The sequence below is a fragment of the Suncus etruscus genome, chromosome 17 (genome assembly GCF_024139225.1).
Source record: "Suncus etruscus isolate mSunEtr1 chromosome 17, mSunEtr1.pri.cur, whole genome shotgun sequence".
NCBI classification, from domain to species: domain Eukaryota; kingdom Metazoa; phylum Chordata; class Mammalia; order Eulipotyphla; family Soricidae; genus Suncus; species Suncus etruscus.
Window position 1 is genome coordinate 62787724 of NC_064864.1, and position 14906 is coordinate 62802629.

Below are 14906 nucleotides of genomic sequence, written 5' to 3' on the forward strand. Positions count from 1 at the left end.
ACAGAAATCGCTCCTGGCAGGCTCAGGGGACCAAATGGGATGCCAGGATTCAACCGCCATCCTTTTGCATGCAAGGCAAACACCTTACATCCATGCTATCTCTCCAGACCCATTATTTATTTATTTTTAAATTATTTATTTAAAGAAAATGTATCACATTGTTGATATAGCTGATCATAATACATTTGTTTCAGGATGACAGAAAGCAAAGTTATTAAGAAAGAGACCAGAGAATTTAAAAATTGGAAGGGGAGAGAATTCATTAGCAATTATATTTGTGAAACTTACTGTATCACCTATAAAGTCATTAATGCAATAGCAGAAGGTTTAGTGTGCTCCCATTTTTTTTCTCCAAAGATGAAAAATACTTAAAAAAAAAGATGTGTGTGACAATTGTTTGCATAGGTACAGCAAAATATGGAAGAAATTGGAAATAAACACCTTTGGCCTAAAAAGCAGGGAGATCTTACCCCTGAAGTACGTTGGCAAAAGACCAAATCAAGGCTCCAGGCATACTCGGTTGTCCAACCCCCTAGTCATTCTTGGTGGTCAGCTCTTCAGTCTCATAATTTTTGCTGTCAGGTTTCAGTAGTTATAGATCCTGGTTTCTGTACAGGTCCTGTGTTGAACACCAGGTGGTGTGTTGTGTCTTCTGGTTTCGTCTCTCCATCAGTTAACATTGCAGAGAATCCAGCCCTAAAAGCAGACTATTGCTGTTGCCTGGTTGTCACGGTGATATAAGAACTGTTTTTGGAGCAAGTCAGTGCTGTGGCAGTAGTAGGGCCTTCCTTGGTAGAATTTATATTCCTGTTGTTGGTGTGGGAAACCTTGTTTGTTTCCATAGGTGGTATCCTCATTTCAGGGGGTGAATAGTCATTGTCGAATCAACTGGAGTCTAAGCCAAGTCATTATCCCAACTGTCTGGGCGTAAGGTCTCACTGCATATGCCTATGAAAAAATGAACAGTTTTACAGGGAGTTACTAGTGCATATGGAGGGCCAAGGTGTCAAGACCAACAGATCCCAGAGCATTTTGTTTACATGAACTCTGAAAGGAGACTTGTCTACTAGTATACTGGAGTATATTAGTATATATAGTATACTATGTATATATAGTGTAGTATATAGTATAGTAGTATACTACTAGTATATTGAATGGAACCCGAGGATAGGGTAAATTGCTGCTACATGAGATGTTTGATAATGGTTATGCCTATTAAAGGGGTGTATCTAAAAGAAATATTCAAAGGAAATGTATATGTCCTCTTTAGCTCTTTTGAAATAGACAGGGAAGGGGTAAGATCTGGTGTGCAGCTTCAAGCTGTGCAGTCTAGGGTTTTGTGCAGTTTAGGTAGGATGGCTCCCAATAGTACCATAACAGGAAATGTTCTCAAATGGGGGATTTCTCTGCAACCAAGTCTGGAAGCAAGCAAAAGTCCATGGTGCTAAGAGGTGAAGGCAGAAGGATCACCAAGAGCAAATCAATACCAGCAGATTTTCATTTTTTTCTCATGCTGAGAATCTGTCTTTTTATTTTGGGGGCTTGTTGGCCTCTGGCTGGGCTGGGGAGAATGTTCTGCTTTGTGAGGAGTTAAGGAATGAGTAAAAAATAGGTTAAATATAAAGAATTAACATGAAGGGCTTGAAGAGGGTTTGTAGGTGTTAAGTAAGAAAAGAAAGGGGAGGGAAGGGTTATCTATGATAGTGGAGATGACACTATGCAATGTAGATATTATATCTATTAAGAATGAAAATTAGACTGACAATGTTATGGCATGCACAGACACTCATGCACCTACATTGCAGGCAGATAGATTCATTGATTACATTTGAAAGCTTTCTTAGGTGATGTGGGACAGAATACTTGAAGAGAAGGGGAGAAAAGGAAGGAAAAAAAGTATAGTTGACAAATCTGTTGTAAAAAGTCCCTCCCACTTTTTTCCCTTTTAGGCCGATCATGTTTGGTAAAGGTAAACTAGATTGGTGAAAGGCATAGCTTAGGTTGTGTGTGTAACATTCTTAAGAGTAATCATGGATTTCAAGTCAAAATAATAAAATAACATGGTATTGAGCACTGTTTGGGGAGACTATACCATGAAATTGATATTATATTTACTACAGATGAACATTAAGTAGCCTTTAGTATGGTAGACATATGTACTCATCAGTTGATCGACGGGTTACAGTTAAAAAGCAGGCCCAGGTGAGATGGGACATAAAATATAAAAGGGAGAGAGAAAGATAAAATGACTAAAGCTAGGAAAGGTTTTTCATTTTCTGGTCCAATCTGGTTTGGTGAGGGTAGACTTTACTTTACTGTGGAAAGGCTACCTGGAATAGATTGTAGGAAGAGCATTCTAGAAAAATATGTGGTTATGCTAATGAGCACTGTATAGGGAGTATACTGCATGTATTATTATTCAGTGGGTCATATGTATCATGATTTTTTTTCATATAGGCACAATTATGAGCATTATGGTATTATGGTAGACTAATAAGAATTGTCACGCGAGTGCTTTCTGCTTCTGAGCTAAGGTGGTCTGAGTTCCTCATTGGCCAGTGAAGGCTCGAAGATGGGGTCCTGACAGCAAGGCTTTCAGCCCAGCAGAGGCACGTGCAGCTCCCAGATGGCAATGAATTCAAACAGTAGTGACACTGGGATCCGGGGCCTAGGCCGAGCTTAGACTACCTGAGCTGCCTGAACCTGCCTGGTGGGCGGGATTGCTGAACAGCATTCCCTTTCCCAACCTCCATTTTGGACCCACCTTTCTGCTTCTGAGCTGGAATGGTCTGAGTTCCCCATTGCCCAGTCAAGGCCCCGGGGATGGGGTCCTGGCAGCAGGGCTCCCAGCCCAGCAGAAGCACGAGCAACTCCCAGATGGTAATGGTTAAAACGTTAGTGACACTGGGAGCCTGGGCCTCGGTCCAGCTTAAACTACCTGAGCTCTCAATCTTGTTTGTTTTTTAAAAACCAACTTTTGCTTTTGTTGATCTTTCAGATTGGTTTTTGAATTTCTACTTTATTAATTTCTGCTCTAAGCTTTGTGATTTCCTTCTGCCTACTTCTTTTGGGTTCATTTAGTTGATCATTTTCTAATTTTAATAAGCTGCATCATTAAGCTATTTATGTAGGCCTCTTCTTCCTGATGTGTGCTTACAACTTTGATTTTGAGTCTGTATTTGTTCTGTCTATTCATATATGTTTCTTATAGACAGCAAAATGTTAGATTCATCTTTTTGATTCATTTTGCCACTCTGTATCTTTAACTGGTGCCTTGGCCCATTGACGATGAGATAGATCATTATCATGAGATTTAGAGCTATCTTTGTGTAGAAATTTGGTGTATTTTTAGGCCTGTCTTGTCTTAAAGTAGACCTTTCAATTGATCTTTTTGCTTGTTGTTTTTATGGGGGCCAGTGATGTTCAGGGGTTACTTCTGGCTCTACGCTCAGAAATCACTCCTGGCTTGGGGGACCATATAGAATTCTGGAGTATCAAACCAAGGTCCGTTCTGAGTCAGCCACATTGCAGGGCAAATCCCCTATCATCGTGCTATTGCTCCAGCCCCTTCATTTATCTTTTAAGGCTGGTTTTGAGTCTGTAAAGATTCTGAGCTGCTGCGTATCCATGAAGTTATGGATATATTCCATATTATGGGAGTATTTCTTTAAATCTGAAAGTGAATCTGGTTGGGTGCAGGATTCAAGGTGAAGCATTCATTTTGTTGAATTTTGTCACGATATGCCATCAGTTTTTCTGGTCTTGAGGGTTTCTTGTGATTGATCTGCTGTATATCTTAAGGATGCTCCTTTGAATGTAATTTCCCTTTTTGATCTTGCTGTTTTCAGTATTCTATCCCTATCTGTGGGATTCTTAATTGTAACTAGGATTTGTCTTGGGGTGTGCTTTTCTCCAGGTCTCTTTTAGCTAGTATTCTTCAGGCATGCAGGATTTGGTTGCATGTAGTCTTTAGCTCTGAGAGTTTTTCTGTAATGGTGTCCTCGACTGTTGGTTCTTTCTGAAAATTTTCTTCCTGGGCCTCTGGGACTTCAATGATTCTTATGTTGCTTCTGTTAAGTTTATCAAAGACTTCTATTTTCATCTGTTTACATTCTTTGAGGACATTTTCCATTGTCTGATAATTTTCTTTAAGGTTCTTTTCCGATGTCTTCTGCTGTATAAAGTTGTTCTGCATCTCATCTTCCAGCTCACTGATTCTGTCTTCAGCTTCTGCCACTCTGTTGGAGAGGCTTTCCCTTGAGGTTTTCATTTCATCTACTGAGTTTTTCAGTCCTCTTATTTCAGTTTGGAGTTTTCTGATTTCTATCTTAGTGATCTGTTCAACTTGATCTATGCTTTTTTTGAATTCTCTGAACATCCTCCATACTTCTGCTCTATACTTCTTATGTGAGGGGCTAACTAGGTGGTTGGTACTTTTTGGGTCATCAGAGCTGTCATTTTCATTCTCTGCATGGTGTTGTCCTGCTTTGTTTCCCATTGCCCACTTTTTATTACATGTTGTGCTGGATTTCATGGGCTGGAAGATGTTGTGTGGCTGTGGGGGTAAAGCGGAGCTGCCATGCTACTCCGGCTCTACCCTTATTGAGTGGAGACAACTTATCCTGTGCTGGACCCTGAAGTGATTATATTTGCTGTCATCTTCTTGGCTGCCTCTCACAGGAAAGCAGGATTTTCCAGCCAGTTTTTTTGGGGGGGGTGGTCACACCCAACAGCGCTCAGGGGTTACTCCTGGCTCTATGCTCAGAAATCACCCCTGGCAGGCACAGGGGACCATATGGGATGCCGGGATTCAAAACACAGTCCTTCTACATGAAAGGCAAGTGTCTTACCTCCATGCTATCTCTCCGGCCCCTTCCAGCCAATTTTTAACCTAAAAAGAGGCAAGGCAAATAGTTTCCATGATCTTTTGATTCCACCCTCCCCTTCTCTAACTACATGCAAATAACTTTAACTAAAGAATAGCAGGAAAGTGACTGAGATGGTTGCAAAGTCCAGATAATCTCCAGGAAAAATTTATGTCCTGATGGCCATTGAGAAAAATCTTCCTCTTTTCTCTGCCCTGTCTTTAGTAGAGCAATATCAGATTTACAAATCAAGTTACACAAAGACATACAAGGCCAACACAACACACAGTTTCTGCTGAACCCCAAACAAATTCCACCAACCCTAAAGGGTGTGACATTTTCCCTAGAATTTCTTTAGATGTTTTGACCAGACAAGACAGAGAAAACACAGAACACAGAAACACAGACAAAGATAGATACAGAGTGACTGGAACTTTCAGTGGGAGTTAAATCCACCAGGGCCCATATTGCACTGAATCCACATACCAGCACTGGAGCCAGGCACAAAGACAGACACTGGAATCCCTGGCTAGACTCGAACCTATGAGATCCCCTGGTGGGACTCAAACCCACATTTTACCCCCAATGGTGATGCTAACACACCCCCAAGTGGGACTCAAAACCATGGGACATTTAGTGGGACTTTAACCCATGTGGGTGTCCCAGGTTGTGACCCCTGAGAGAATTAGGGCGTCCCTCCACCATCCCTCTTGCCTAATGCCCTGGGAAGCAATAATGCATCCTGTTTCTCCCCTCTGGGGATTTCCCCCCAGAGCTCCATTTTCTTAGGCCTTTATATACCTCAAGGGTGTCCCAGTGTATGTTCATGGAACTTTGGTAGCCATATTGGCAACTGAGTCATAACCCCCAAATATTCAGGTCCAAAGCAGAAGGTTGAGACCACACAACTGTAATAAAGTTTAATATTTTAATTTGTTGGCCAACAAGACCACCACACTAGCCAGCCAGGGTCATTCCCCGAAGGAGATGAGCCATGCCCAAGTTTATGAGGAAGATAATATAGGGAGGTTCTAGCTTTCTTATGATCCTTAAAATTATTGGCTATTGTCTAGGTATACCTTTCTACTGTTACCTTATCCTTACTTTATAGGCTACCTGATATGGCCAGGTAGCTTGGGACAATGCCTATGAAAATAGGCTTCTGAGACCTAGCATGTAGCTTACATCATATAGTTTTTACAAAATGGCATCTCTCCCTTATCAGTACCTTAGAAGAAGCCTGCCATGTGGCCTTTACAAAATGGTGTCCTCCTTGTTCAGAATTTAGGTTCCAAAAGAACCAAGTAAGAGTTAGGCTTCTAGAGAAGGAAAAATGAGGAAGACTATTTTATCTTTAGGCTTTCAGGGAGGCAGAGAAAGTAAGGCAAGACAAATGTTCTTACCTAGAATTTGATGCTCCTAGAAGTCAGTGAAAAACCATTCATATATAGCATGAATTTTGTCACAATAAGCAACAGATCAAGAACAGTTGAATTTATTGCCTATGTTCTAATAGTGGGCCAGGAAATGTTCAATAAGGAATTTTTATATTTTTATATATATTTATATTTTTAATATAGAATTCATGCACTGTGATTTATGTGGTAGATAAGATGGTGGATTCCACTGCAACTTGAAAGGGTCAACTTAGAGATCAGTGATATGCAGAGAAAGAGCTTTATAGTAACAAGCCCCACTTCAGTCCTTCATTTCATAGATGGTCCCCAAAACACCACCAGCAGTGCCTCTGAGAACAGAGATAGGAGTTATCCCTGAGCAGCTCTGATTTGGTCCTTCCCCCATAGCTAGGAATAGCAAATACTCTAGATATGGACACTAGACAGTCTTCCTCACTTTTCTCATTTGCCCCAAACCTACCCTTTGCTTTGTTCAGGTTTGCAAATTAGACAGAACGTGCCGCAAGAGAGGACCCCACGTCCTCGAGGGTATTTTCTTGATCCTCCGACATCAGTTTTCATCCTGACCTTTATAAAAAACATCCAGCTCTATCACTATAAACCTTCCTATGACTGTATAGACATGATGATGGCTTTGAGGACAGTAGACCACTATGTTGCAAACTGCCAGCACGTTTCTTATTGGTTGCCAGTAAAACTTTATCTCTGTCACTGTTTCTGAATTGATTGGCCTTTGAGCCTTAGTGGAATCCCAGCTCCAGTTTTGGTATCCAATTCATTTAGATTTATTATTTAATGTCGGATAGTTCTTACATACTATGCAAAAAAATCATTCTAATTTATGAAACCTCAAATTGAATTAATTAGTGAAACAATAAAATAAATATGAGCCACTAATAACAAAGGATGCCTAGAAAAAAATCTATTGCAGTCACTCTTCTTGAAGAAGCAATTTGTCAAGTATATTAGGTCATCATTTTTTGAAAGATCGGAACCTTTCTAACTCTCAAACCTTCCCCACACCCTACAGCAGTATTCCCCTCTAATACGATTAATGACACACCTCACAGAGATTTACAACATTCGAAAGAAATTATTTGGAGGAGTTTTAGGGGGAAAGGAGCAGAATTAGAGGCATTTGGGCCACTAACCTGATGGACTATGCTCAGGGCTTGTTTACTCTTGACTGTGCATAGGAGACCATGCAATCCCCTTTTGAGCTCTCTCTTTCTCTTTTTCTCATCCTGGATGAAGTCACAGTTATTTAAAGAACATAGGAAAGAAATGGGAGGCATATACCTGTAGTCTGAAAAGTATTGGTCACAAGAGTGGGTGTTTGGAGTAACTGACTGGACCATACCAGCACTGAGCACCTGATCCTGAAGATATGTGCACCTCGGCATTGGCAACCAGCAAATTATGTGTGGAGTATGTTTATCCAGAGTTTTCTACATATAACACTGGTTACCTTCATGCCTAGACCCAATACATTACTTTTCAAATTTGAATTAAATGTGATGTGGACATTCTGAAAAGACTAGACAGTTCCCCATGCCAAATTTGGGTTAGATGTCAGGCTGTCATGCTACTCACTAAGAGTATATGAAAAGACTGTACTTTTATGAGTATTTTTTTATTTGTTTGTTTGTGTTGGTGGAGGCCAGGGGAGTGAAGGGAATGGTGGATCCCATGTAGGCCCTCAAGTGACCAGTTGGATTAGAGGAAGGATACTAGCTTGAGGACCTTGCAGTGGCCAAAAAGTAGTGATCCCACACATTGGGGAACTTCCAAGCCTGAAATCCTCACCAATGTCAAAAGAGGTGTACTTCCTAGCTTGCCCAAAATGGGGTAGAAAAGAAAGAAATAAAGGGGAGTTTTCAAACTCCACAAATATCACAAGCTAGAATCAGGCTCTTTTTTGTAATTATTGGAAACCTCTCCAAACTTCCCTTAGCTGGATTGTCCCCTGCCCCCCACAACTCCTATTCCAGAATCACTAATACTGAGAAAGAAGCTGGAAAGAAAGTTGGGTGCAAAGAAACTTAAGCACCGTAAGCAAATATAACCTAAACACCTTCGTGAAAGGGGTACCTTTATGCAAAGTCATTGGAGTAGTTTTGTTTTGTTACTGAGCCTAGGTTCTAGTGCTGAATGCTGGCTTTAAGGCCAATTACTCAAGACATAAGTGTTAATATGGGGGAAAAGAATTTGTTCAGTTTCTGGCAACCTAAGAAGATGGTGAGCTTATTTTTAAAACTCCATCATACCTTCAGGTTGGGAATTAGGGTATAGGGCTGGCTGCGAAATAAAACGAAGTGGCATGATCTTTTCCTCTCCATCTGTAATCATACCTGGCTTCACATTAAACATTGGGGTCATACCCAGCAGTGCTCAGTGGTTACTCCTGGCTCTATGCTCAGAAATTGCTCCTGGCAAGCTTGGGGGGGGGGTAGAGTGGGGGGACTATGTGGGATGCTGGGTTTCAAACCACCGTCCTTCTGCACGAAAGGCAAATGACCTACCTCCATGTTATCTCTTTGGCCCAAACAACGTTCAATTCTTTTGACCATTTCTCAGAATTTAGAGGCAGGACAAGGGCCAATAGGGACTGAGAGGTTAAAAGAACCTCTACAAAATGAGTCTCTATGTCTGCTCACTAAATGCATTTGTGTGGTTTGACATATATCTACCCAGGTTTTTATTTTCCTTGTGCTGAACAGAAGTGCATGGTCTAACGAGTCACCCTCAAATCAGGTTGAAGAATGCTGTTGGTCATGAAGAACTTGCAGCAACAGGTGAATTCACAATGAAACTACTCGTTTCTTACCTATAAGTCACCTCTTGTTCCCATCTTTGAGTATAATTTTTTCCTCTTCCTCTTCTAGGAACCCCACCCAGCAGTCAGGCTTTCGTCATATGTTTTCTATGGCTCTCTCTCCTGCTGTGGTCCTCTCAGCTGGGATAGCCAGTATTACACGAACTGTTTTCATCTGACCTGGCTTGTTGTCACCTCTCACAGAAGAAGACTCCATGCAGGACTCTACTTCCAAACTGTCCTTGCTCCTGAGTTTGTTGGGAAAAGGCACCACCTAGCTTTCCTTCAAGACATTGGTGGAACACAACTTCTGCATGTTCAGGAGACTTAATTTAACGGAAGAAAATAAGAATAAATCATACAGTTACCACAATTGAGTGTTTACTGCATGCCATGTGCCAGGCTCAAGCAGTTTATTAGCTTCTGTGATCTCTTATACCTTCACAAAAACACATCAGCCCTGTATCCCAGATAAGGATTCATAGACTGCCAGTTAAGCCAGAGTCCAAAGACCATACTTGGATCATGCAAAGATCAATGAAGTGCTGAACTAAGATCCAGTTGAGAAGTCCAACTTCCAATCAACATACTATATTCCTTTCCAGGGAGTCAGTTTCTAGAATTTGGGCATTTTAAATTATCATGAAGTCACACAAATGATTTGTTAGTTCTAGACTAGGTATAAATCCTCTGAATGGCTCCTTTTCTTGCAATTGCTTCTTTGATGGTGATAATTTTCCATGTTATATTACCCCAATTTCTTTGCTGGATGTGAAAGAATTTAAATTAATTTTTCAAACTGCAATTTTAATATACCACATTCTGGTATAGTAAATTACTATTATGAAAAGCATGCTACTTGGAAACTTCAAGTAGCCTTCTAGAGCAACTTGTAATTATAATGAATTGTGTTGTTGTATGTGCATTTTTATTGTGTATAATTTAACAAGTATGTGATGTCTATCTAATTATAGTCTATAGTTCACCAAGTAATAGTTTACAACAATATTTTCTTGGTAGAGGTTAGACTTCCCTATGAGATGCTTGTTTTATGTCTGTTTGCAAATGGCATGTTACTGCAAAATGTGCATACAAATAAAGCCTTATTAAAAAGATATGTTAGAATCATAATCTCTTAGAAATAAATTTCCAAAATTTTTCAGAAAAATATTACACTCCCCAAACTAATAAAACCAAACATATTCATTCAAATCTTTCTGTTGTTTATGGCACTGGGGAATAACCCAAAGTATTGGGGTGCAGCTTTGCATACAGGAGTCCTTCGTTTGATCCCTAACACCCTATGGTCCTCTGAGCACTGATCCAAGTGATGACCCTAAACACTACTGGGTATAACCCAGAAACAACAACAAAAGAAAATGTTTCATATCACACAGCATACAAATTGTTTTGGTAAAAATTGAGGAAATGAAGTGCATTATTCTAGAATAAAATAGGGGTGAGGGGAAAATGAACAATGTTTTTCATTGTTGAAACTCTTCTTATTAAGATATGACAATTTTCACAAATTTCTTTTTTATTTAAATAATTTTTATTGAGACCAATGTGAATCACAGTTGTATTTAGGATACAAAGTGACAGTGAATTAGGGCCATTCCCACCACCAGTATTGATCTCCCTCTGCCCTATTTCCCAGCATGCATCACATACTTCCACCCTTAGCCCCCTGGACTGCTAGTGTAAAGGTCCCTTTTGTGTATAGATTGCTATAGTTTGGGTCTCTTGATTCCATTGCCACTGACTTTGGTTTGGATATCTAGATCTGACCATTTTTTATTTCCACTCAATGCTCCTGAGACCATTTGCCCCATGGATCCCATCCACTTTTTCCTCCTCAATTTGTAGGAAAATATAGAAATATGAGGCAGAACAAGATGATTCATTAAAAAACAAAGCAGGCGCACTGGTGATGGGTGGTGTTCTTTACATGACTGAAACCCAAACAAAATCATGTATGTAATCAAGGTGTTTAAATAAAATAAAAAAGCAGGCAGAGCCCCTGTCTGGAAGCTATCAATATAAATAAAATTAAGAGAAGAATAAAAGAAAAAAATTAATGGGGACTGATGTGGCAAGGTTTTTAGTTTTTAGTATTTTGTTTTTGTTTGTTTTTTTGCATAGGCACAGTAAATATTGGGAAAATTAGAAAGGAAATTCCTTTGGCTCAAGAGATACAGGATGTCTCTACCCTTGAAGTTAGTTGTCAAATTCCAGTGTTTTTCTTTTCTTTACTTTACTTTGTTTGTTTGTTTGTTTGTTTGTTTGTTTTTTGGATCACACCCAGCAGCGCTCAGGGGTTACTCCTGGCTCTACGCTCAGAAATTGCTCTGGCAGGCTAAGGGGACCATATGAGATGCTGGGATTCAAATCACTGTCCTTCTGCGTATAAGGCAAACGCCTTACCTCCATGCTATTTGTCCAGCCCCCCAGGGTTTTTCTATTTCTTTTTTTTTTCTTTTGGCTTTTTGGACTACACCTGGTGATGTTCAGGGGTTACTCCTGGCTATGCGATCAAAAATCTCTCCTGGCTTGGGGAACAGTTATGGGATGCTGGGGGATCGAACCACGGTCCATACTAGGTTAGTGTTAGCAAGGCAAATGCCCTACTGCTTGTGCCACTGCTTCCTCCCCACCTCCAGGGTCTTTCTTTATGGTACCAGGAAAAACTCCACTCAGTTGTGGCTGTTTTATTCAGTCTTCTGTAATTAGTGATCTTAGCTTTTGCACTTATTCTAGGACAGAGGGTCTGCTGATTTAATCTCACTGGTAGGTGATGAGATAGAGCAAGATTGTTGCTCTATCTGAGATCAAAATTGTTGCTGTTTACTCATCATCAGAGTGTCATATGAACCTACCCTGGCTCAAGCTGGTGCCAGAGTAGTATTAGGACCTCCGCCCAGGGCAGGGGATTTTGATTCCTGGTGCTGGTTCTGGTGCAGGAAATTGTAAGGTTGGGATTTGAGGTTGGACAGTCAATGTCTTATCACATGAGGTCCAAGTCGAGTCCACATGACAAATGTTCAGGGTAGAAGGTGCCCTGATATTATAAAATTTATGGGTTCTTGTCCCTATTAAATAAGAACTTGTTTATATACACAACAGTTCCCCATTTTAGTATGCCTATGCAAAAAGGAACAATGCCAAATAATATTGCTGGTGCATTTGGGGGTAAAAATTGCAAGGTATACAATCTCTGTGCCCTGGTTTTGACCTGAGCTCATCCCAAGCAAGACTTTTCTAACTGGAATTTCACACTAAGCAGAACCAAAACAAGCCCAAAAAAAGGGGGTGAGGGATGGAGGAGGCTACCTCTACATATGGAAATAAACTAAGAGTTTTAACTATTGAAAAAATAAACATCCAAAGAAAATATGGATACCCCCATTGTCTTTTGAGATAGTCTGAAGCAGGGATAAGATCCAGGTCACGTTTCATCATGCACCATGGACACATTTTGTCATGCACATTTCATCATGCATCATAAGAAACGTTTTGCCGCAGTAAGGGATCTGGTAGTGTGCTCGAGCTGGAGGTCCCTCTGAAGCTGAATCCGGTAGCAAGCAACAGTCTACATTGAGGAGAGGTGGAAGAAAAAGGGCCACATAGAATGAGTCAGCAGAAGTGGTGGCTGCAGCATCTTGCTGGGGCGAGAGATTGGGAGCTGAGAGGGTTTCCTTTCACTTTGGAAGCTGGGAGGCAGCTTACTGGAGCAAGGGAAGGGTCTTGGTTCCTGAGGAGTTGAGAAGTCCACTGCATACACACTCACACCCCCTTATAGACAGACATTAGAGATCTATTCATAGATTGTAGTTGGAGGCCTGGCCCTTATGGGATGGGTCAGAGCACTTAAAAATAAATTAATTAAAATAATAAATTAAAAATATGGGGCCCACACATCAGAGAAGAAAGGTTTCCCAATTTCTAGGCACTTCATCAATGGCAGGGGTGAACTGCTTTGTGCATGGAGCATTTTTAGGATAAACATGATATTCACGTCTAGAGCATCTTATAGTGAATGCTAAAACATGAGTTTACCTATTTAATATTATCCACTGTGTCTTGTGTATCGAGGTTCCTCTTCTATATTCTTTCCTCTACAAGATGAAAAACTTTAAAGAACAGAGATAATAACCAAGCGAGCACTGTTGGTCACTTGACACAGTCCTCCCACCTTAGAACTGCCCTTTTGAGCCCAGTGGCCATCATCTCATCTCCCACAGGGTCACTGCACTAGACTCCTAGTGGACCTTCCTACAGCTCCTAGCTTTCTTCTAGTCCGTTGGCAACAGAATAACCAGAACTATTGCAATCAGAGCCATGCCAGGTCTCAGTCCTCAGATGACTGACTCTCCACTGAAGTTGTGCCATGACCTATAAGATCTGACTCACTCTCTCTCTTCTCTTTCTTCTCTCTTATCACTCCTCTATCTTTCTCTCTTTTCTCTTTTCTTTCCTCTCCTCTTCCCCCCTATTTCAGCCATATTGTCCTACTGTCTTGACTCAAATATGTAGACAAAGGGTGAATTCACAGGTCCTCTTTCAAACCTTTGCACACATTTCTTCTCAATAAGACCTTCCTTATCCACCTAATTGATCAACAACTTTCTTCAATTAAATTCTCCAGTTTTCTTATTCTACTTTACTTAATTTATTTTATTTTTGGTCCAGATAACTTAAATCACCTTTCCACATACTCTGTAATGTACTTCTGAAAATTAAGGAGTTTGACTGCCTCTCCCCTGTAGCATCCAAAAAGGCCTGGTGGTCTCTATTTTTTGTTTTGTGCATCATTAGAAGCTAGTGTGGAGCCTAGAGTATAGCAAGCACTGAGACACCAATGAACAATTTAATGAGCAAAGAGATTTTTCAGACATTTGTCTTTCTATTTCACTCTTTCTTTGCTTTTCCCAGTGGCCATGGCACCAGTTTCTTGAAATCTTGGGTCTTTTAAACTGATATTAAAAATAACCTAGAAAGTGATCTTAAAAAATTAGAGCCACCTCCTTTATAGTTCTGACATTAATCTTGAAATATTCATGATGACATTTTGAAAGGTTCTCTGCTTTAGTAAGTTCTCAAAAAATGTACATGGTCAGAGACAACATTAATTGAATTATGCTCCATTCTCAATCAAGAGTTCAGCTCCTTTGCCTGTTTCAGTGTACTGTCATGTGTAGCCATATTGGATTTTTGTGACAAACTTCTAAAAGCAGTTGTTAGCCTCTCTGGATGACATGTCTAAGGGCCACACTGTCAACACACATCTATGGATTCTCCTTATCATTAGAGATAATTGTTCAAGTATAATGGGTCCTTAACTCTCACAGAGAAAAACTCTCTAGAATAAGAATTTCCTTGAATGATTTAAGATTAATAAAAAATATAATGCTATTTTTTTCTTTGAATAAACATTGACCATGTATTTGCTATGCAAGACCTATTCCTAGCTGGTGGAGTTCCAAAGACAAAAAAGAACCCAATCATTGTCCTAGAATGTTGAAGGAGGTGTAAATGATTAATCATCTAATCATGTCCAAATTAAATGCTATGAATCAAGCAGATTTATTGAAAAGTTCTATGAGGCATGAAGAGAAGTTTAAATTTTTCCTCCATTATTATTATAGATTTTGTGTACTTTTTATTTGAAAAGTTTATTAAGCACCTACTAAAATCTAGACATTATGGAGTAACCCTTGGGATTTCAGCTCTTAATCAGAAAAAAATCAGCTCTACTAATAACCATACTTATTAGATTTTTAGTTCTGTGGCTTAAAACACTGATTTTTA

At 40.0% G+C, this 14906-nt stretch overlaps 1 protein-coding gene across 1 annotated transcript in view; it reads left to right on the top strand.

The window, feature by feature from the left end:
- Window positions 1-2823: 2823 nt before the first annotated feature.
- The window catches only part of PNLIPRP3 (pancreatic lipase related protein 3), a 53115-nt gene continuing 41032 nt past the window's right edge, over window positions 2824-14906 (top strand). The window contains exons 1-2 of the mRNA XM_049790439.1: window positions 2824-2880; window positions 6760-6811. Coding sequence (XP_049646396.1) covers window positions 2824-2880; window positions 6760-6811 — 109 coding nt within the window. The remainder of the gene's footprint in view (window positions 2881-6759; window positions 6812-14906) is intronic.